This window comes from Lates calcarifer, linkage group LG20 (assembly GCF_001640805.2).
Source record: "Lates calcarifer isolate ASB-BC8 linkage group LG20, TLL_Latcal_v3, whole genome shotgun sequence".
NCBI lineage: Eukaryota > Metazoa > Chordata > Actinopteri > Centropomidae > Lates > Lates calcarifer.
Genome location: NC_066852.1, coordinates 4,417,667 through 4,439,497, shown reverse-complemented (window position 1 = coordinate 4,439,497; position 21,831 = coordinate 4,417,667). Strand labels below are relative to the sequence as shown.

Below are 21,831 nucleotides of genomic sequence, written 5' to 3'. Positions count from 1 at the left end.
TGACATTTTCAGTTGGACTGTGGGGAATTACAGCAGGCTCTATCATTTCCTCTCTTTGATTGCTCTGTCCAAGGGTCACATTAAAGTGACTTCCGGACTGTCTAGTGCCAACATAACGTGGAAGTAAAGCTTGAAAACTACATTTATTGTCTGTACTTTTGTTACGTCACATAACCTCTGAGCAGACTAAATACATATCTGATAGAAGGTTCCCTTTAAACAAGTTTCTCTGTCAGTTAAAATTCTGTGTTTTGTCATTAAACCAAGCATGATTACAGTGGTACTGTCTATGATTGGAATAAATGAAAAGGATTGCAATAGGTTTTGTAATAGTGGTATTGCAGCAGCCTTGTGCAGTTTGACATGTGATGGTGGAGTCAGGTTACCAGGTGTCTAGACTCATAAAAGGTGCAAACAGAACATAGTAACCTATTGTCAGTGTTTACAGACATGATACATATAGAATAATTGCATGACATGTGATAGACATTTTAACACAATACTGTAGCTTTTAGGATGACAGCAGTTCAGGTTGGTGTATTTTTCTCTATACTCCTCGGAAGTTGTGCCTCTAGCCTGCTTCTTATCTAAACCTTCACCTGGACACTTTAGGAAAGCCCTGGAACTTTCTTCTGCTATTTCTGTCTCCAATGTCTCTGTATTCCCGGACGTTTTTATTATGCAGCTGTTCAGGTTTTAGCCAATCGGAGGACGACGCCTCAAACGGAACGTGAAGACTTAGCTAGAATGTGCTGGAAGCTCACTGCTGTTCTGCAAGCTGATTGGCTCATGGAGCTTTGGAAGCTTGTCCAGGAGAAGTGAGACCGGCATCTTCTGCTTGAGTTCATCTGGTGGAGGAGAGTCAGACTGCGGCAGTCCCAGGCCACAGCATCATCCGGGTAGGACGAGAATGTCTTTCAGTAGGCTTCTGTTACTGCATATTTGTTCAGTCCTTATGTGTGTAGTTATGATTGTTACAGCCAAATATGTCCGACAGTGGCTACATTTTATCGGATATCAGAAATACCGAGTTTATAGTGACATTATTTATGTTTTTCTCCATTCTTTGACAATATATTATTGTCAAAGATATTATTATTATAGATATTATTTATTGGGACGTATATAGCATGAATATATAGCCTCTGTGTTTATTTCATACAAATGAACCCACTTTCTTCCCGTTCCTGATAGAATCTCACCAAATTTGGAATCAAAGCGTCGATCATTTGTAGGCACTAGTACGCTGCAATTACGTTACTTTTAGAATAATCGGGGTGTCAGTTTTACCAAATCCTAAAACTTGGAGATGCAGGAGCAGCTGGATACTGCAGCGGGGCAACTTTGCCCCCCTGTAACAAGCGGGAGGGGGGGGGGGGCGACTGTCTCTCCCAGATGGTCCAGAGATCACCAGTTTGAACAGAGCACCAGCGTGATGCTGCAAATCGCGAGGTGTAAGAGCATCAACTGTCCTGAATGCAGCACAACCCTGTTCTGAAACATGCATTTAACTCCTATGCAAACAAGTGTAGACTGCACGAAGGACTGTGCACCCTGCAGCCTTTTTAACCAGTTACCCAGACCTAAGGTATACTTTTTCAGTTTTAAATATACTGTGTTTGTGCAAAAGCCTAAGATGGCTGCTTTCCACTAACATCTGATCCGTGCTAAACGCAGGCTATTGAATAACACTGTAGTCACCACCTGAAAGTTGACAGAGGCTCCTAAGAGTAAGGGCTGAAGGTAGATTTTCTGCTCATTAAATGGCCTTATGAAATGTATGGAACAAAAGCGACTTTCTTGCCATAAAGACAGTATTATTATTTCTATAATATACAACTTTCCATGTGTGAGATATGACAAAGCCTAAAAACTCACTGTACATAGTAGCATATGCAGACTTTATAGCCCTGTGCACTGAATGTTATTGCCCCCTGCTGGAATAACACTGACTATGAATTGTTTTAATATTTCAGAACAATCATGTCCAAAGGGGCAGCAGTTGGTATTGATCTTGGCACCACCTACTCCTGTGTTGGTGTGTTCCAACATGGCAAAGTTGAGATCATTGCCAATGATCAAGGCAACAGGACCACACCCAGCTACGTGGCTTTCACAGATACTGAGAGGCTGATTGGAGATGCAGCCTAAGAATCAGGTTGCCATGAACCCCACCAACACAGTCTTTGGTAAGGTTAGAACAGGGTTTATTGATACATGTTATGTTTTATTAATTTATCCCAATGATCTAATGCTGTCACCACCAGATTACTGGGTGAATAAATTAGCTTTTGTTACGTGTTAAAGTTATATGAAAATGTAAATTAACAAGAGGTATATGAATAAACAGCATAAACATGTACAGTATTTCTTTCAATTTTTCCTGGGGATTGCAGATGCCAAACGTTTGATTGGCAGACGATTTGAGGATCCAGTAGTTCAGTCTGACATGAAGCATTGGCCATTCAATATAATCAGTGACAGTGGACGCCCCAAAGTGGAGGTTGAATACAAGGGTGAAACCAAAACCTTCTACCCAGAGGAGATCTCTTCCATGGTGCTGACAAAGATGAAGGAGATTGCTGAAGCCTACCTTGGGAAGGTGAGTTCAGAAAATAATAACATATTGAGCAACAATCTACAGTGCTGCCACAGTATTACTTAAAACCTAATTCTGCTTTTTTTCAGTCTGTGTCAAATGCTGTTATCACAGTGCCTGCATACTTTAATGACTCTCAACGTCAAGCAACCAAGGATGCTGGAACTATTTCTGGTCTAAATGTGTTGAGAATCATTAATGAGCCCACTGCAGCAGCTATCGCTTATGGTTTGGACAAGAAGGTGAGGTTTAGCTTAGTAGTAGATGTACCACGATTTTTGTGCACCAACAGCTTTACAGTTGTGCTCACACTTTTTTCCAGGTTGGTTCAGAGAGGAATGTCCTCATCTTTGATCTTGGAGGTGGCACCTTCGATGTGTCCATCTTGACCATCGAGGATGGTATCTTTGAGGTCAAGTCCACTGCTGGAGATACTCATCTTGGTGGGGAAGATTTTGACAACCGTATGGTCAACCACTTCATCGGCGAGTTCAAGCGCAAATACAAGAAGGACATCAGCGATAATAAGAGAGCTGTCCGTCGTCTACGCACCGCTTGTGAGAGGGCAAAGCGCACACTGTCTTCCAGCACCCAGGCCAGCATCGAAATCGACTCTCTGTACGAGGGAGTTGACTTCTACACTTCCATCACCAGGGCTCGCTTTGAGGAGCTCAACGCCGACCTCTTCCGTGGCACTTTGGACCCCGTGGAGAAGTCTCTCCGTGATGCCAAGATGGATAAAGGGCAGATTCACGACATCGTGTTGGTCGGTGGCTCCACTCGTATCCCCAAGATCCAGAAACTGCTTCAGGACTTCTTCAATGGAAAGGAGCTCAACAAGAGCATCAATCCAGATGAAGCTGTGGCCTACGGAGCTGGTAGAGTCTAGTTTCTTTACCAAGCATATCCACAAAGTTATAACTCAACACATAATTTTCAACTGAGAAAAATGGTGGTTAACATGAAAAATGTACACTATCTTTCCCATCCAAAATCTAACCAGTCAGACTTTTTTACAGCTGTCCAGGCTGCCATCCTGTGTGGTGACAAATCTGAGAATGTGCAGGACTTGCTGCTTCTGGATGTCACCCCTCTGTCTCTGGGTATTGAGACTGCTGGAGGTGTCATGACTGTCCTGATCAAACGTAACACCACCATCCCTACCAAGCAGACCCAGACCTTCACCACCTACTCTGACAACCAGCCTGGGGTGCTCATTCAGGTGAAGATGCTAATTGATGGGATTTAGTTTGTGTAATTTGTAGTTCATCATCCAGTCCAAGTGACATAACCGCTGTGATGACATTTATTCCTGCCATTCGTAGTTTCCACCAGAGGTCGCAAGACCAAAGATGGCCCAGACCTTCCTTGGATGTCTGAGCGAAATAACGCTGTCAGAGCTGTAGACACATATTTTCAGAATTATCTGCTAATCCTGCATACGTCCAACAGGTTTATGAGGGTGAGCGTGCTATGACAAAGGACAACAACCTGCTGGGCAAGTTTGAGCTGACAGGCATTCCTCCCGCTCCCCGTGGTGTTCCCCAGATTGAGGTGACATTTGATATTGATGCCAATGGAATCCTTAATGTCTCTGCTGTTGACAAGAGCACTGGAAAGGAGAACAAGATCACCATCACCAATGACAAGGGTATAGAAAAGGATAAAAATGCTGTTTAACCCAAATATAGCTTCAGTGTTATCCCAACAATATGATGATTTAATGCTAATCTTACCTGTTTTATGATAGGTCGTCTCAGCAAGGAGGACATTGAACGTATGGTTCAGGAAGCCGAGAAGTACAAGGCAGAGGATGATGTCCAGCGCGACAAGGTGGCTGCTAAGAACGGCCTGGAGTCCTATGCTTTCAACATGAAGTCTACTGTGGAGGATGAGAAGCTTGCTGGCAAGATCAGTGATGACGACAAGCAGAAGATCCTGGACAAGTGTAACGAAGTCATCAGCTGGCTTGACAAGAACCAGGTAAGGATTGGTGCTGATCAGTGAAATCAACATCAGTATTTTTATCCACTCAGATTAGTTACTAGGAAGTAAAATGTATAGATTTAACTCAATTACAAACATGTTTCAGGACTCAACATCTGCTAAACCACTGATATTTTGTTCATGACATTAGAGAACAGTGATTCTACATATAACCACTAGTGTTTTGTAGGGCCACCTTATCCTCATATGTGTTGTAATAACAACAGTTTAAACTGAACTGACCTCTTCATCTGTCAAATCCCTACTTAATATGAGAATATGTTATTGATTTCTTTGTAGACTGCAGAGAAGGATGAATATGAACATCAGCAACAGGAGCTGGAGAAGGTGTGCAACCCCATTATCACCAAGCTGTACCAGAGTGCTGGAGGCATGCCTGGTGGTATGCCCAGTGGAATGCCAGGCAGCTTCCCTGGAGCTGCTGGTGCTGCTCCAGGTGGAGGATCCACTGGACCTACCATTGAGGAAGTTGATTAAGCCTAGCCTGTGGCTCCTTCATACCCCTGAGTAATAAACAAGCATGAACATTACCAGCAAGCTAATACATTAAGTCAGATTCATGCTGGTAAGTGATATTTGCTGTGTGAACACATAAAGATATAAAAGCAGGTACTGTCTATGCATTCTGTGTCATGTTTGTGCCCAGAGTAATAAATTATGACTGAAGCATGTGTTCTGACAGTTGTTGTTTTTCGTTGTTTAATTCTGCCTGGTGCTCATGTTGTAAACACACATATTTATCCAGTAGACGTAAAATTTACTATAGTAGGATGGAAAATGTAGGAAAATTGGAACTACAAATGGGAATGTTTTAAACACTTTATTAGCCCTCCTATGATGACAATGACTAAGATCTAAGCAGATGAAAATATGACTGCAGCATCACATGCCTGAGGTTATTTGGTATTGTGATTCTGGAGAGCACAGGACACTGCTAAATACATTGATAGAGAGTACAAGATACATAATACATAAAAAAATTAATGGAATTTATACATGGAATGGATTACACACACATATGCGTATAAAAACTATAGCCTCAGTGTATATCCTAATTTTATAATGTACTGTTTTACTACTCTATTTTTTTTGTAGTTACAGTATTTGTTAATGAGTAAATATGATTCTAGTTTTATATGACATTTGAAATTGTGGTTGAGATAAATTTTACCTGGATTAATGAGCAGACATAAAAAAGTCTTTGCAGTATATAAAGAGTACAGTCTAGACCTGCTCTGTATGAAAAGAGCCTTGAGATGGCTTTTGTTGTGATTCTGCACTATATAAATAAAATTTAATTGAATTTCAGTCAGCACAATAGGTAATAACAACAAGACTGAAGGGAGTGAAATATGAATGATGTATTATAACATCCATGGAAATATCTTCAAAGAGTTTCCCATGGGCTCCAGGGGCAGTGTTCTTCAGCTGCCCTTGCACTCAGTACAGTACATAGGCCATTAAATATAAAATTACAGTCAGTTTCTACAGTAGCTGCTGAGAAGCTGTGAGCTTTAGAATTGACATTTTCTCTCATCTGCTTCAATTTGTTACAAATAATTCAGAGGCACAGAAAATAAGTAAAGAGGCTTTCTCCTCACACAGGGGGAGAGATGGTTAAATGTTTCAGAACCATAACTGCTTAGTGTCTGGAGACTACTCCAGCATCTGAGGGGCAAGAAAAACTAATACAATGAAAAAAAAAAAAAAAAAAAAAAAACTCTGGTAATGCAGAGTAAATGAGGGGAACGAGGCATAGACTTTCATTCCAATTCATGTTTGACACAAGGTTCCCCTCACGTAGTCCCAGTGGCGATCAGGTTGGAAATCCTAAACATGATGTGCAGTGATTACATGAGGGAATGTATGAAGAATGTTTCCGACCTCTGAATGAATAACCACGCTTAATGTTAGAATTAGACACCCTCTTCCTATCAGCAGCTGTGACTGAATAAAAAGAGGATCATGTGAGTGGTCCTGAACATTAACACTGAACCAAACACTGGAAACCTTGAGCAAAACATTAATCATTGTTTCAGTGAGAATGAGCCTATAAAAGAAGAAAACCTCTCCTAAAGTGGACGAACTCAATGTTGGGCGCAAAAGACAATCCGAGAATACTCACTGCTTATGTAAGTATTTAACTGCATCACTCTAAAGCCCAGAAAGCTGCAGCCCATTCATGCGCCTCTGTGCCGTTTGTTCCCTACAAAGACCAACCGCAAATCCCCGGATGACAACAATAAAATAAAGACTGGCTGTATTCGCCCTGTGCCAAAAGACTGCAGGACATTTATTGAAACACGACATAACAATACAACAATTTTGCACGTTTTGTAGCAGCATTGCGAAACTAAAAACAACCCCTCCCCTCACAATTGGTCCATATTAAGAACGGGATTTTTTCCGCGGCCTTCATCATCTCCAGCCTTCAGGAAAGCGCCTCCATTTTCGAGACCAAGAACACAACAGTGGATACTGAGCAGTCTATGAATAGTCCCGATGAGAAGCGAGTGTATGTTTTCAATGTAGAAACTGCAACACCAAAACACTGCTCCCTATTTCAAATGTTTATCCAAAAAAAACGAACACTGATATGAAAAAGTGGCCGGCTCCGAGGTGAGCCCTTTGTCCCGACTGAATCCGGGCTTGCGGGGAGTCTTTTACTTGCTCTTGGCCGGTTTCTCCGTCTTCTTGGGGAGGAGGACAGCCTGGATGTTGGGCAGCACTCCTCCCTGAGCGATGGTCACACCTCCCAGCAGTTTGTTGAGCTCCTCGTCGTTGCGCACGGCCAGCTGGAGGTGCCGCGGGATGATCCTGGTCTTCTTGTTGTCTCTGGCCGCGTTGCCTGCCAGCTCCAGGATCTCAGCGGTCAGATACTCCAGCACGGCCGCCAGATACACCGGAGCCCCGGCGCCGACGCGCTCTGCGTAGTTGCCTTTGCGCAGTAGCCTGTGGACTCGACCCACCGGGAACTGGAGTCCGGCACGAGAAGAGCGAGATTTGGCCTTTGCTCGGGCTTTGCCTCCGGTTTTCCCTCTGCCAGACATTTTCGTCTGATTGTAGTTATTTACCAAGAACAGACGGCTCACAACCAACGATCGCACAAGCCTGAATCTCTACGCAGCGCCTCCGTGACTAAAGGTATATAAACCACGAAGGCTTCTCCCATTGGTCGACTGAAACTGAAACGCACGAACCAATGGCACAGCACATCGTGCGGTAATGCCTGGCCTCTGATGAAGGATGCTCCAATCACGAACAGGGAATGTCACACACTCATTTGCACAGCTATGTTATAAATAGAAGGCTGGTGAAGGGGGCGGCATCCCGAGCTGTGTCCCTTCCTTCCGCTACACTGACGGTTGTACGAAAGAGAAAATGCCTGATCCTGCTAAATCAGCCCCTGCGCCCAAGAAGGGCTCCAAAAAGGCCGTGACCAAAACCCAGAAGAAAGGAGACAAAAAGCGCCGTAAGAGCAGGAAAGAAAGCTACGCCATTTACGTGTACAAGGTGCTGAAGCAAGTGCACCCAGACACGGGGATCTCCTCCAAGGCCATGGGCATCATGAACTCGTTCGTCAATGATATCTTCGAACGCATCGCCGGGGAAGCGTCGCGGCTGGCGCACTACAACAAGAGATCCACCATCACCTCCAGGGAGATCCAGACCGCCGTCCGCCTGCTGCTGCCCGGCGAGCTGGCCAAGCACGCCGTGTCCGAGGGCACCAAGGCCGTGACCAAGTACACCAGCTCCAAATAAAGGCGGACTGAAAGCCCGACACGAGGGGACAACAGTCACCCAAACCACCACCGAAGACGATCTTTAAACTCCCTTCACTGTGTCGGAAAACTGCGTGTGGTTTTTTGCATCATTGCCGTTTTCGATGAGAATGAATGCCAACTGAACCCAGGCCTTACGCTGGATGTCTTGAGATATAGTGGAACTGTAGTCTGCCATTTTGTTTTAAGTCAATGTTTCGTGTTATTTTTCTGAGCTGTGTAACGTTTTTAACAAATGACTGAATAAATTCAGAAAAAAAATTCAGAGCGAATGTAAGTCGGTGCTTTATAACCGTGGAAGTCTCCTTTGCTTTGCACCATTTTAATACTGATTTATACATGCACCTTAGAAAATGACCCACCGACTTAATTGTATGGAATAGCACAGTCCAGACAAACATTGTAAAATTAAAACTGTGACTTACTGCCACTGAGTAGTTTGTGTTTCTACCTTGAGGTGATGTTCATCTTCTTAATACAGTATAAGTGCTGGAAGAGAGCGACACCAAATGGTAGCTGAGGTTAATGTGGGGGAAAGTGCAGGTGTGCACTCAGCAGGGTTATTATAGTTCTTCATTATACAGCTCAATGTGCCCCAGTGTTAAATTATGTTACTTTAATACTCTTAGGCTGTGATGTATTAGGATGTAAGCAGTATTTTCATGCTGTAGCTGTACACACTGAAGCAAGCATGAACTACACTCTATATGTTTGAGTAAACGAGTCTATACAGTGCATCATATTTTCTAAAGTGATCACATTCTGCCAATAAGCAGCAGATGTACTGACATGTCAGAGCAGGAAAGGCACAGGAGTGTTTAAGTGGGACTCAAATGGAACATTTTAATGTTCGTCTATATTGTTGTGCATCAAAATTATTCATGTCTGTAATTAAGCAGTGCATTTTCTGCTATGACAAGTCAAAGCATCTGTCAAAAACAGCTGTTTGTCTAACTGGCTTTGTGGAAATAATAAAGTTATCTTCATTGTAACAAACAGTTACTATAGTGATGCCACTCAGTGATTGACTGGTGAGGAGTGTTTAAGTCATACAGCTTTTATATGCACACGTTAGCGACATAAACCATGTTATTCACACTTGAAACCTTGTGAGACGATGACAGCACTCATGACACAACACCAAGGTACAAGACAGTTAAATACATCAAGCAAGAGGAAAGACAGTTTTGCACACCTTGGTTCAAAGCTAAGCTTTGACAGAATTCCAGAGCTTCTCATGAAAAATGTAGCCAGATACCCAGAAAGCTCCACAGATTACAAAACTGAACAAACAGAACAAATGACAAAACAGAATCAATACTGAAAACAATCAAACTCCTGGAAACGTATCAGAGGCGATGAGGGGGAGGAAAACATGGCACAAATGTCACAAATCATAAAGTGCAGTAAAAGCCTAAACTCACCAGTGAAGTCAGTTTACAGCATTATGCTCATTTTAAAATCATCAGAGGGGAAATGGTGTGAGAACAAGCCATAGAGCAGATAATGAGGGTCAGTGTGTCTGACAGAACCTCCATGTTCACTGGTCATCTGCTTTCAGCTGGGTCTGGTTATCTCACATTTTAACAGACAGATGCTATTTGTGGAATTACAAGTTCTGTTGAGTTTTGTAAGCAGTTGGTAATTTCCACTTGAAACTTGCATGAGATACGATCAACTGAATAAATGAGAACTTCAAGTCTAATTTGTTCTACTCAGTAAAATGTGTTGACAGTGTCTTGACTTGGCCACTAAAGAAGCATAATATGATGGGAAAGTGATATTAATTGGTGGCTAATATTCAACAAAAGCAGAACAGGATCATTGTGATATTGTGCAGATCTAGTTACTGCAGCATACAATGAAAGACGCAACTTCAGTCGGGAATTAACTGGGTATTAGGGTTGCTGCGCCCTTAGGTAAGAGGATGATTAGAACTATAACTTATTCTATAAATACAAAGGATGTAGAACACAAACTGAACTCCAGTTCAAAGTATTAGCTGTAGAAGTGAGCATGTTATAGTTTCCTCATCTGCTTGTGTGTCAGATGGCAATGATGTAGCTTTTCAAAAATGAATAAAATGTTGCAATACAAACAATGTCTTGGTAATAGAGTAAAAAAAATCACCATGAACATAGCAGTTGCTCTGAAACTGGGAAAACAACAACAACAACAACAACAAAAACACCATAATCCATCTATCCATACCAAACTCCAAAGCTTGAGCACCCAGGATTAGGAAAGAGTAGACCTCAGAGGTTACCTTTTGGGTAATAACCCACTCAGATACACTTATAGCTACTGAATGGGAAAAAGGACAGACAGGACACCTACTAAATGCTCTGTAAGCTCATCTCCACTCCATTGTTGAGATGAGGCTTCAGGGTTCCTGGAGGGGACATGGGGGGATTCGTGGTTCAGATGACAGTTGTAGGAGGTTTTGTTTGGCAGGGTGTGCCTTTGTCTTCAAGTCTGAGATGATGTGTGAGAGACCTAATTTCTTAACAAAGAGTGGTAGCCCAAGGCAGAAGAAGGGGTATTTGAAGAAAAACATTGTACTTGAACAGAATTTGTACCATAGCCTTTTTTAGGGGCTCTTGTGTAAAAATGGCTGAGATAATTTAGCGAGTATTAACATTTTGGTGATGTAGAGTCTTGGTAGGTGGCCTTAAGTTCTTGCAGATATTTAAGGGCTTGTTGTAGTTTCCTGTTGATTGTATATGCCTGGTGATTGTATGGTAAGATATTTTGTAAAAGTCTGTTTTATTCTGTATGTGACCAATTCAGTTTTGAGAAAAACCTACAAATAACCACATTTATATAAAATAATAATCAGCCCAAAAAACTTTCAGTAAAAGAGCAGTCACTATGATCATGCCTGAAGCCAGTTAGTGATGGTTTTCCTATACATTTTCAAAAAATACTATCCATGGGTAGGGATGTGATTTAGGGCACATTATGATATTTGCCTACAGAAATTGCAGTTGAGGTCATTGCTGGACATTCACATGCTGTTCCACCAAACCAAAGACATTCTATATAGGCTCACCTATTGTTCCATGTCTGTCAGATGATCTGGTTGCTCTCTTACCTTTCCCTTTCTTCTCCGTGGGCTTCCTGTGAACTCTTTTAAGCCAGAAAGGAGGCCAGTATAAATGGCATTCATAGAGGTAAGAGCAGACACAGAAAAAGCATACAGAGCGAAAGAGGTGGGAGAACACGCTGTGGCCAACCTCACAAGGTAAGAAATTATTTTTCTAAGCTTGTGGCTCGAGGAGAAATCTCACAGCAATGTTGTTTATATGTAGGTTCCAAGACTTAATAAAATTGTTTCAACTTCTAGTTCTAACTTCATTTAGAATATGATTTATTACACCTCCATCCCACAAGTCTATACTGCTGCCTACTATCACTGGATTTTTTTTTCTTATTTCTTCTCAAATTTTTCATCTTATTGCAACCAAAAATGAACTATAAAAATAAATAAATTGAATTAGGTTAACCCTCATGTTGTGTTCTGGTCAAATTTGACCGATTTAAAAGTTTTATCTCTGAAAAATGTAGTTAATTTGTTCAGATTGACCTAAGATTCCATAACTTTGGTCACAAAGAGGATTTGAACACACAAAATAAATTGTGTTGATTTGCACACAATTTTGTGAGTGTTATTCAACTTTTGTGCACTCTTAATGTTCCGGTCAAAAATGACTGCCCATTAGAAATGAATAGGGGAGACAACAATTCAGCTCAGGTACATCCTCATTTGTCAGATGGACATATGCACACACACGCATGCACACACACAAACACACACCCCCAAGCGTACACATACGTGCATGCACACACACACACACACACACACACACACACACACACACACACACACACAACCACTGCGGGAACCTTTGCCCAGTAGCAGTCTCTCTCCCTCGGGAACAACACCTGTGTTGACAGTTCTCACAGAAAATTGCGACATTATTTCAATAACACTGAACTTTTCCCATAGCTTAGAGATATAACACTATTTGAGGCTCTGCTCACAGTTCATTGTGGGGCAGCACCATGGCAGGTCGATGTACTGTGAGGCTCTTGATTACATATTTGATGATCGCCACACTGATGAGGAGGGGAGAGGCCAGGAACCTGACAGTGAGGATGGATTTGAGGAGGAAGTGTCAGAGGCTGAAGACGACACAGAGAAATAAGTGATGAGTCTGGTCGGACAATTTTTTGTGCCACCATGTCACTCCAGAAATTTCACATGTTGTCACAGGTGATTCGCTCTGACAACCAGGATAAAAAAAAAAAATAAAATAAATGGTTTCAAAATAAATGTCCTTGGTAACTTTGACCCAAAGTACTCTGTAATTAACAGAATACCATGTGTCATCTGATTATTTCTTATAGTCAAAATAATCCAGAAATTATGTTTTTTAGGACTCGATTTCATGTGTATAAGCTCAGATCAATGAGGTACACAGGCCACTATGAATATATAGAGGTTCAAAACTTGCAAGAGTCACAAGAACCTAAGTTAATTAAAAAATCTAACACAACAAGTAGTGATAATATGTATTATTACAGGTTTTTATGGTGAGTTTTAATGGAACGGTCATTTTTGACCGGGAGCACAAAATTGTTTAAGATGAAATGAACACAACATGAGGGTTAATCATCTCACAACCCTCAGATTTATCTTGTGATCATGTGAAGGAGCCCAACCCCTTGTTTGGGAACTGCTGATCTAATATTGTCTGATTTAATGATACATCGGTTCCAGAGACCGATTTTACAGATGAGTACTTTTATGATACTTCGGGTGCATTTTGTTGATATTACTTCTGTAATCTAGGATTTAGAGTGTTGACCTTTGCTTGTAATGGAGTATTTTTGTTGTATTGATAAGTTTACTTAAATAAAGGACTTCAGAACTTCTTTGCTGTGTGTCATCAGCTCTTTAACATGATCCACCAGTGAGGAGATCATGTGCACATCTGATTTCTGTCATCTGTTTTTTCCCAGCAGTTTGAGGACAATGTGGCTGGTCCTTCTTTCATATCAATTTGCCGCACTCCTTCTCACCCGAGCTCAAAATGCCTGCATCGGACACTCCACATTCAGGAGTCCAGGTCAGTGAAACCAGTACTGCGATGGATGATTTCATGATGAAATGCACCTTGGGAATTGAAGTTAACTTCAATGTGTGTCCATTGGCTTGTACCTTTAACTTTTTGTTAAAGATCCACATATGTTCTAACACTACGCCTTTGTACTGATGATTTAAGCTGTAGAGTTTTGTGTTCATCCAAGCTGAAGAAATGTTCCAGCTGTGAGTCATATAACATGGTCTACAGGAAACATTATCCAGCTTCTTAACTCTGTTTAGACCATCTGTATCTTCATGCCCACCTCTTTCAAACTCCATCTCTCCAGTTTATAATACAGGCTCAAGACCAATCTGAGATTTTCTCTTATTTTCTCAAATTTTTTGAAAGACATTGTACAACAGTTCTCCCAGGCTGAGTCATACTCATCTCAAACAGATCGAGTCATGTTGAAAATCCTTAAAACATGATCCTTGTCTCATCTTCGCTCTGTTCAGTTAACTCAGACATCGAGGTCCTCTGTGGCTCTCAGTCAGTGGAGCTTCAGATCCTGTTGTGTCCTGTCTATTTCAATGGATACAATGAGTCCCTGCTGGCCCTCAACTCAGAGCACTCCAAACAACAGTGTAAAGGGACTCCAGACTGGACAGTAGACCCACCTGTTGTTAAATTCAACTTCTCCATCACAGAGGAGGCCATTACTGACTGCTCTAGCAAGCTGACGGTAGGTCACCTAAGCCTGAGAACCCCCAACAGATTCCACTCACACTCAACTGATTTTTACTCAACAAACTGAAACTCATTTACCTTAAAGATCGACCAGGAGGTTGGAACTGGGGTGTTTGCAGACTTCTCTCATGTCCAGTACATCAACATCTCAGGCATGATCTGCTCAAGGGACCCCACCACAGGAGCCATTACCTATCACCAAGAGGTGATGTACAGGTTCTCCTGCCGCTACCCCCTGCAGTACCTGGTCAACAATACTCAGATGAGTGTGTAAGTGGTCTTTGCTGTTTTAAAGTGCACATAAGGAGTAATTGTGAAATTTAGTGCATGGCAAAATATTTAGTAATAATTACAATTATTGCTAATGGTATACTCCTATACTGTGTTCTCACTTTGCTAGATACATTTTGCTGTTGTGGGTGTTGGTGTAATCTTATTTTTAATCATCTTATCTATCATCTTATCTGTATGAATTACATCTAAACAGCTGCTCTAAACTTACTAGTTTTTTTTTTCCATGAAACGAATTTGTTCCATAAGAAGCAGTGCATTTTACCTTTAGAAGAAACATGGTTGAGTCAGCCATTACATCTTCTATTACCAGTAAGTTTGGTGACAAGAACAAGCTCTATGGCATAGTAAGTGTGGTCAGTAAACTGCTCATTCTGTCTCACATTTTCCTCCAGGGAGCTTTCTAAAAGGTTTGAGTCATCCTCTTTAGAGAGTTTGAGCTTCTCCCCTCTGGATGGAAGTTCAGAGCACCAAGGGCCAGGTCTGCCAGGATGTGAAATTCTTTTATTCCTCATGCCAACCAGCTGTTGAACAGAACAAAAGCTGAGATGGCAGGCACATATTGGAAATGTGTCTGATTTTTTTTATTTATAGAAATATGTTCCTGTGAAGAAAATTTGACTGCAGATGACAAATGAACATACAGATTGACTATATGTAAGAAAGTATCAAGTTACCATAGTTAGTTATGCTTCACAGAGCCAGGGCCCCCATCGGTGTGTGTTACTATTGTGTTTAGTTTCAGGAGGGCTTGAATCTCACTCTGGCGTGTTTTTCTCTCACGTATCAAATGAATAATGACCTGGTTGCAGACGATTCATGTTTCTCCCATAATAAATTCCAGCTGTTGACAGAATGTTTTTGCCTTATAGGTCTGGTGTCAGTCTGGCAGTCAAAGACAATAATGGGAGTTTCATCAGCACACTGAGCATGCAACTCTATTCGGTAAGAAGAGTGAGGTGTCATCAGGAAGCTGCTTTACAAGGATACCATTTACAAGAAAAACAAAAATCTTTGAGATGCTAAGTTACAGTCTTCACTGGTAAAGCAGTGAGTTTAGGATTTACAGCAACACATTGACATCTGGACTACACGGCACACAGACAACAGGCTATATTCATGCAAAATTCTGACAAGAAAATGGTTATTTGCACCAGTGATTATTTAATTAAAGGAATAGTTTGGGATATTGGGAAGTCTATTTATTTACCTCAGTGAAGCCTGAAGTTAGTCTACAGTTAGATGAGAAGACTGGTACCATTCGTCACACTGAATGTGAAGATGGAGCCAGAGGATAGTTTGCTAAGAATGAAGGGGAGAAGCCTGACTCACTCTTTCTCAAAGAAAGAAAAAATAATACAAAAAGCAAATACTAAGTGGTGGTTTTACAGGGGGTATGTGCTGGACTATATCTTGGGTAGACACAGTGACTTCTTTGAGTCTCTGGAGTCAGTCAGTCAACTTAATTGGAGATTCAATTGTAGTTTCAGGCAATTAAATCAATAAATAAATACACTGTTTTTTTATATGATTATTCATTCTATAAGTCGAATTACATCACAGATATAAAGACACTATATCAAGGGAATTCATTTGATGACATCAGCTCAGTTAAGCTCAGTCATCCTTGAATCTTTGTTGCTTGTTATATTCCATTTCCTGTCTCTTTTTGAACTGGCCAGTGATAAAACAATGGCATAATATAGAAATGCTACTACAACTAGATAATATGCATTTCCTGCGGAAAATGCGTGTGACTGCTTTCAGCATTTGCACTATTGCTCTTCAAATCTTTACTGATTAAAAATCTATAACCGTCCGCTGCTGGACTCCAACCGGCAACCTCATGATCGACAGGCAGCTGCTCTACCGGTTGCGAAGACCGCAGTGTACTGTGTGGTGCTAAAATTTATTGTAGTGGTAGTGAAACTGCAAAATTGCAAAAACAGTATTAAATAGCGCAATTGCAAAAAGAGTAAAAATGTTCATAATGATCTCTATTATTAGTTTTTCTTTTCTTGGAACACGAGACTTTGGGTTGGTAGGCATCTTGGTAGGAGTCAACGCCTGCTGTAACGCCTGGTAGTAAAAGCAATTGTAGTAATAGTAAAATTGCAAAATTGTTAGAAGCAGCAAAATAGCGTAAAATCATAAACAGTTGAAAAAAGTTGAATAAGCAAAACAGTAATAAGTTTAGAAAGTGAAACATTTTCATAGCAGAATAGTTTCTACGGCAGAAAGTGCAGTGACATTTCAGTGTGGGATTGGGAAGCTCCCATAGGATCCCATTCATTTTTTTAATTCATAAAAAAATTCATATAAAATCATACACGCATAGAATCAAAAAGTTGAATACATCCCGACCAAAAAGGGTACGGAAAAATAATAATAATGTGGCCAAAAGTTTACGGAAATAGAAGAACAATAGTGTGAATGCCTCCAGCATTTACACTAATGACTCTTCATCATGTAGCCCAGAGAACAGCTCCAGCAGAATGACCCTTCCTGTGGCCCTCCCTCAGATTTAAACTGATATTGGAACTCATTCTGTCAAAAGGAACAACATGCATCAGTCTAAACAACATCCTTCCCTCTCCTCTGTCATTCGGCCTTAAGGACAATAGCTACTCCTCCACGCTACAGATCCCTCCAGGAGGCCTGGAGCTTAAGACCAGGATCTTTGTAGAAGTGAGGGCATCCAACCTCACCAACAGGTACTTCACACTCAAGTTTTAGCAACTGAAGCATACCAATTGTGTAATTTTTATTTCTAAACATTATAAATGTTTGAGGGCACCATGGTGGTGTAGTGGTTAGCAGGGTTGCCTCACAGCAAGAAGGTTCCAGGTATGAATCCCAGTTCGCCCACAGTTTGCATGTTCTCCATGTGTCTGCGTAGGTCCCTTACAGATAAGCTGTTTAAATAATGAATGTAGATTAATAGGCAGTTTTATCCATATAAAATAAAATCTACAATATGGTAAAGTGTGCAAAAAGTGAAGAGGTCTGAATACTTTCTGAAGCCACAAGTCTCACCTGAAAATTCTAATATGACTGGCTTTTCCTATTTGTGCTGATAACAAATCTCTTCCTCACAGATTCAATGTGCTTCTGGACCGATGCTATGCCACAACCTCGCCTTTCCCCGTCAACACTACATATCACGACCTGTTTGTTGGGTGAGTTATCAAACTTCAGTGGTGAAAAGCAAAACAACTTGACTCAGTTGTAGAGAAAAAACCCAGTATTTTGACAGAAAGATTATCATTAGAAATAAAAGAGCCCTTATTTTCGTTCACAGGAATTAAAATTTTACAATCTACCAATTACAATATAGATCTACCTTCCAGGTGGATGTGCTAACCAGCAAAATCTGGACCCACATCCAAACACAAAGTTTTATTGAAAAACCTTTAAATTGGGGAGAAGCCCTTTATCAGCCTGTTTTATTGGTAAAATCAGCTGTTAACCAGACGTATCCTGCCTGTGAGAATTTCAGAATTTTTGTTAGACCTGGTAGAAACCTCTGAAGTATGGGACCAAAAAAATCACCATCTGTCCTCTTCAAGGTGTGACCGGGATGGCCAGACAGTAATGGGAGTCAACGGAGAACAGCAGGAAGCCCGCTTCTCCTTCGAGGCTTTCCGCTTTGTCCAAGATGCAGATGCTACTTTCTCCACCTACTACGTACACTGTGCCACCAGACTCTGTGTGAACTCTTTCTGCCCCACCGTCACTCAGGTCAGATTCTGCTTCTAGGTGCAAAACCATACATCATAAATGCAAACCTTTTTCCAGACAAGAACTTTACACAAATCTACAGTGACAACTTTCTTTTGCTGTTGTGAACATTTTCCAAAATGTCCCCCTCTTCCCGATATCTACACATGGCAACTATAGTATGTTTAAGAGTAAAGGGAGATTTTGGTTGTTTGGTTTGGCTCCTCCATGAAAGTCAGATGTGCTACATGTCCTGGTCTGAGCATAATTGCTTTATATACTTGGATGCACAGATGATATCATGCTATGGATCTAGTATCACATTTTAATGTACAGTGGTTTGTGTATTTTCACAGAAAGCTGTAATGGCTATCAGTGTTCTTCATTTTACAGCTACTTCTCAAATCTTCCTATTACACTTAGGCCTAGGGTACTTCATTTTTGCTTGAAAACTATCCTAACCAAAATGACAATTACCCATTAACATGCAGAACTGCACCACTGGCACCAACTTGAGGAGGCGCCGAAGCACCAGTGACAACCAGGGTACTACAGTGAGTGACATGGCCACCATCAGTTCAGGCCCCATCTTTATCCGCCTAGATAATGGTGAGAACCTGTATGGTCTGTTAGAATTAAAAGCTACCACAATGACAAAGGCACAGCTATACGTTTGTTGAATTATACCTGCCGCATCATTCGGCATGGGTTAATTGGAGGTTTCTTTTGGTTGTGAATGAATTCAGGCTGTCTTTTGTCTTCTTGCAGGCTATCCGCTGGCATCTGGAGGTATGCATACACTGTCAACAGTTCATTCCCTATATTTCTGTATTTTTGTCAACTAAAACAAAGAGGACAAAGAGTCCTGTCATAGAAAAGATAAACTAGCACCCTGACTTGAAGCCTGTCCTGGGAAGGGAAGTTGCAGGTGAGCCCCTTGTTTGGCTTTGATTCAAGAGGCTTTTCAGACATTATCTGCTGGAAGACAATCATAGTCAGATGCATGTTGGACTGTTGGCTATAAATCTGGAAAATATGATTTTGGGAGTGGGAGTGACTATAGTAACTGTCAGATTGACTGTTTTGGAATATTAACTACAATAGCTGAACACAGCCCCTCCCCCAAATTTTGAAACGGTTTGAGGAAAGAGGGTTTCAGACACTGCTCTTTGATCCAGCTAGCACTTTGTTTGAATCATATTTATGCTCTTAGAAGAAGCTATCTGATGCAGTTAAAGCATCTGATAAGAATAGCATGGCAATACCCTTGCCTTTGTACATACAAAGTTATCAGGGGAACCGACTGGCTTAATGATTAAATACATAAATGTTATATATATGTAAATACATTGTGCAGTCATGTGTAAAATAGAAATAGCTCTATATGGTCTAATGCTTGGTGTTTCTTTTCTTCCCAGGCACTCAGCAGATTCATATGAATAGTACCGTGCTGGCTGTGTCAGTCATAGCAGGCATTGTTGGAACCATCTGCCTTACTTTGGTGGCTTTCATTGTTTACCAGAAGTACAACTCCAATATCATTTTAAACAAGACAGTTCTGTACCCACAAGAGTGACAGTGGGTCGAGACAGTTTGAAAAGGACTGTGCTCTGTGTCATTCATTCTTACAACATGGTTTACAATACCATAGGGGCATTATGGTAAATATGTGAGAGAAAAAGTCAGTAGTCATTCACCAACCTCCGACTTTTTTATTAACTGTTGGAATTATTATATACATCGATCAGCCATAACATTTTGAGCACTGGTGGATGAAGTGAATAACATCAATTATCTCATTATAACAGATGAGGAACCTTTGACCCTGACATTCATTTGGACGTCACGTTGTCACGTACCACCCGCCTAAATATTGTCACAAACCAAGCACACATCCCTCCAATGGCAACAACACTCTGCCAGCAGGATAATGTTCCCAACACACCACAAAAACTGCTCAGAAATGTCTTGAGGAACACAACAAAGAGCCAAAGCTGTTGACCTGGGCTCCACACTTCCCACATCCCAATCTGATTCAGTGCCTGTGGGACCTGCCTAATATTGCATAGGTCCCCCTCATACTGGCAAAACAGCTCTAACATGTTGGGGCTTGGACATGGGATCTCTGAAGATCTCCTGTAGTGTCTGGCACTGGGACATTGGCAGCAGATCCTTTGGGTCCTGTAGGTTGCGGGCTGGGGCCTCCATGGTTCTGACTTGTTCTGGATCATCCCACAGATGCTGGGTCAGATTGGGATCTGGGGAGTCTGGAGGCCAGGTCAACACCTTGGGCTCTTTGTCGTGTTCCTCAAGACATTTCTGAGCAGTTTTTGTGGTGTGGTGGGAGCATTATCCTGCTGGGGGAGGCCTCTGACATTGGGGAGTGTTGTTGCCATTGGGGGGGTGTGCTTGGTCTAAAACAATCTTTAGGTGAGTGGTATGTGTCAAAGTACCATCCAAATGAATGAAGGACCCATGGCTCCTCAGCAGAACACTGTATTGTAACAAGATGATGAATGTTATTCACTTGAGCTGTCAGTGGTTTTAATGTTATGGCTGATCGGTACAATACAGCTTTCCTGAAATAAGCATAAGAGAGGGAGTAGAAAACTAGAGAGTTGTATCTTTTCTCTTCAACCTCAGCAACTTAATTTCACCTTAGACAAGAACATAAGTAAATGGGCATATGAAAGAGTCCAGTACTTAATGTTGGGTATATTTCAGTGATGAAGTTAAATATCTGCTGCAGACAAGTCAGACAGACTCATCAACACTGTTCTTTCATAACTATATAACCCTTACAACCTGCTTTAGGCTTTTGTTTTCACTCTATACTCTGATGTTGGGTAATGGATTTATAGGTTATGATTATCTGTGTACTAAAGCAGGGTGGTAGGTACTGTAGTTCACATTCAGGTGTTTTTTTCATATATATTGTAATTCTATTAAAGGTTCTGATGTTTTTGTAATTCTTTTGCTAATTAAGGGGTTTGATAAGAGTTTTAAAGTTATTATGGTAAACTTCCATGGTGTTTCTTGCAATCCTTTCAGAAGACGTTACAAAACTGATGTACACTCACTGAGCACTTTATTAAGAACACCATACTAATATTGGGTCAGGCCTCTCGTTATTCTCAGAACAGCCTCAATTCTTAGCATGAATTCCATAAGATGTTGGAAGCATTTGAGATTCTGCTACATGATGAAATGACATCACATAATTTCTGCAGACCTCAGCCACACATTCATGCTGTCGATCTCCTGTTCTACCACATCCCAAAGATGTTCTACTGGATTCAGATCTGGTGACTGGGGAGGCCACTGAAGTTCAGTGAACTCAATCTAATGTTCATAAAACCAGCTGGAGACAACTTTTGCTTTGTGACATGGTACATTATGACGCTGACGGTAGCCGTCAGAAGGTGGTAAATTGTGGCCATAACAGAACACACACGGTCAGCAATGATACTCTAGGCTGTAGTATTCAAGCCATGATTGATTGGTAATAAGCATAACATTCCCCACACCATTACACCACCACCAGCAGCCTGGACTGTTGACACAAGGTAGGTTGGGTCCTTGGATCCACGGTGTT

General features: G+C 41.3%; 3 protein-coding genes and 1 pseudogene across 3 annotated transcripts; 3 read left to right on the top strand and 1 right to left on the bottom strand.

Moving 5' to 3' along the window:
• The first annotated feature begins 1,976 nt into the window (after positions 1-1,976).
• Positions 1,977-5,287, top strand: LOC108893333 (heat shock cognate 71 kDa protein-like; annotated as a pseudogene).
• Positions 5,288-6,865: 1,578 nt separating this feature from the next.
• Positions 6,866-7,755, bottom strand: LOC108893335 (histone H2A). Its single transcript, XM_018691294.2, has one exon. The coding sequence runs from the start codon at positions 7,654-7,656 to the stop codon at positions 7,270-7,272; it is 387 nt and encodes a 128-aa protein (XP_018546810.1). The 5' UTR covers positions 7,657-7,755; the 3' UTR covers positions 6,866-7,269.
• Positions 7,756-7,917: 162 nt separating this feature from the next.
• Positions 7,918-9,386, top strand: LOC108893336 (histone H2B 5). The gene has a single exon (XM_018691295.2). The coding sequence runs from the start codon at positions 7,988-7,990 to the stop codon at positions 8,366-8,368; it is 381 nt and encodes a 126-aa protein (XP_018546811.1). The 5' UTR covers positions 7,918-7,987; the 3' UTR covers positions 8,369-9,386.
• A 3,937-nt stretch (positions 9,387-13,323) lies between these two features.
• On the top strand, positions 13,324-20,629 carry si:ch73-261i21.5 (zona pellucida-like domain-containing protein 1). The gene is made up of 10 exons (XM_051078692.1): positions 13,324-13,520; positions 13,994-14,220; positions 14,311-14,495; positions 15,389-15,461; positions 17,133-17,230; positions 17,615-17,695; positions 18,086-18,257; positions 18,728-18,860; positions 19,005-19,025; positions 19,637-20,629. The coding sequence occupies exons 1-10, from the start codon at positions 13,376-13,378 to the stop codon at positions 19,810-19,812; spliced, it is 1,311 nt and encodes a 436-aa protein (XP_050934649.1). The 5' UTR covers positions 13,324-13,375; the 3' UTR covers positions 19,813-20,629.
• The last annotated feature ends 1,202 nt before the right edge of the window (positions 20,630-21,831 follow it).

What these genes read in the sequence shown, in the direction of transcription:
- LOC108893335 (XM_018691294.2), bottom strand. Translation starts at nt 7,656, where the DNA reads ATGTCTGGCAGAGGGAAAACCGGAGGCAAAGCCCGAGCAAAGGCCAAA.
- LOC108893336 (XM_018691295.2), top strand. Translation starts at nt 7,988, where the DNA reads ATGCCTGATCCTGCTAAATCAGCCCCTGCGCCCAAGAAGGGCTCCAAA.
- si:ch73-261i21.5 (XM_051078692.1), top strand. Translation starts at nt 13,376, where the DNA reads ATGTGCACATCTGATTTCTGTCATCTGTTTTTTCCCAGCAGTTTGAGG. An exon ending in ACTGCTCTAGCAAGCTGACG is followed by an intron (nt 14,221 to 14,310) that starts GTAGGTCACCTA and finishes TTTACCTTAAAG; the next exon opens with ATCGACCAGGAGGTTGGAAC. An exon ending in TGAGCATGCAACTCTATTCG is followed by an intron (nt 15,462 to 17,132) that starts GTAAGAAGAGTG and finishes TTCGGCCTTAAG; the next exon opens with GACAATAGCTACTCCTCCAC.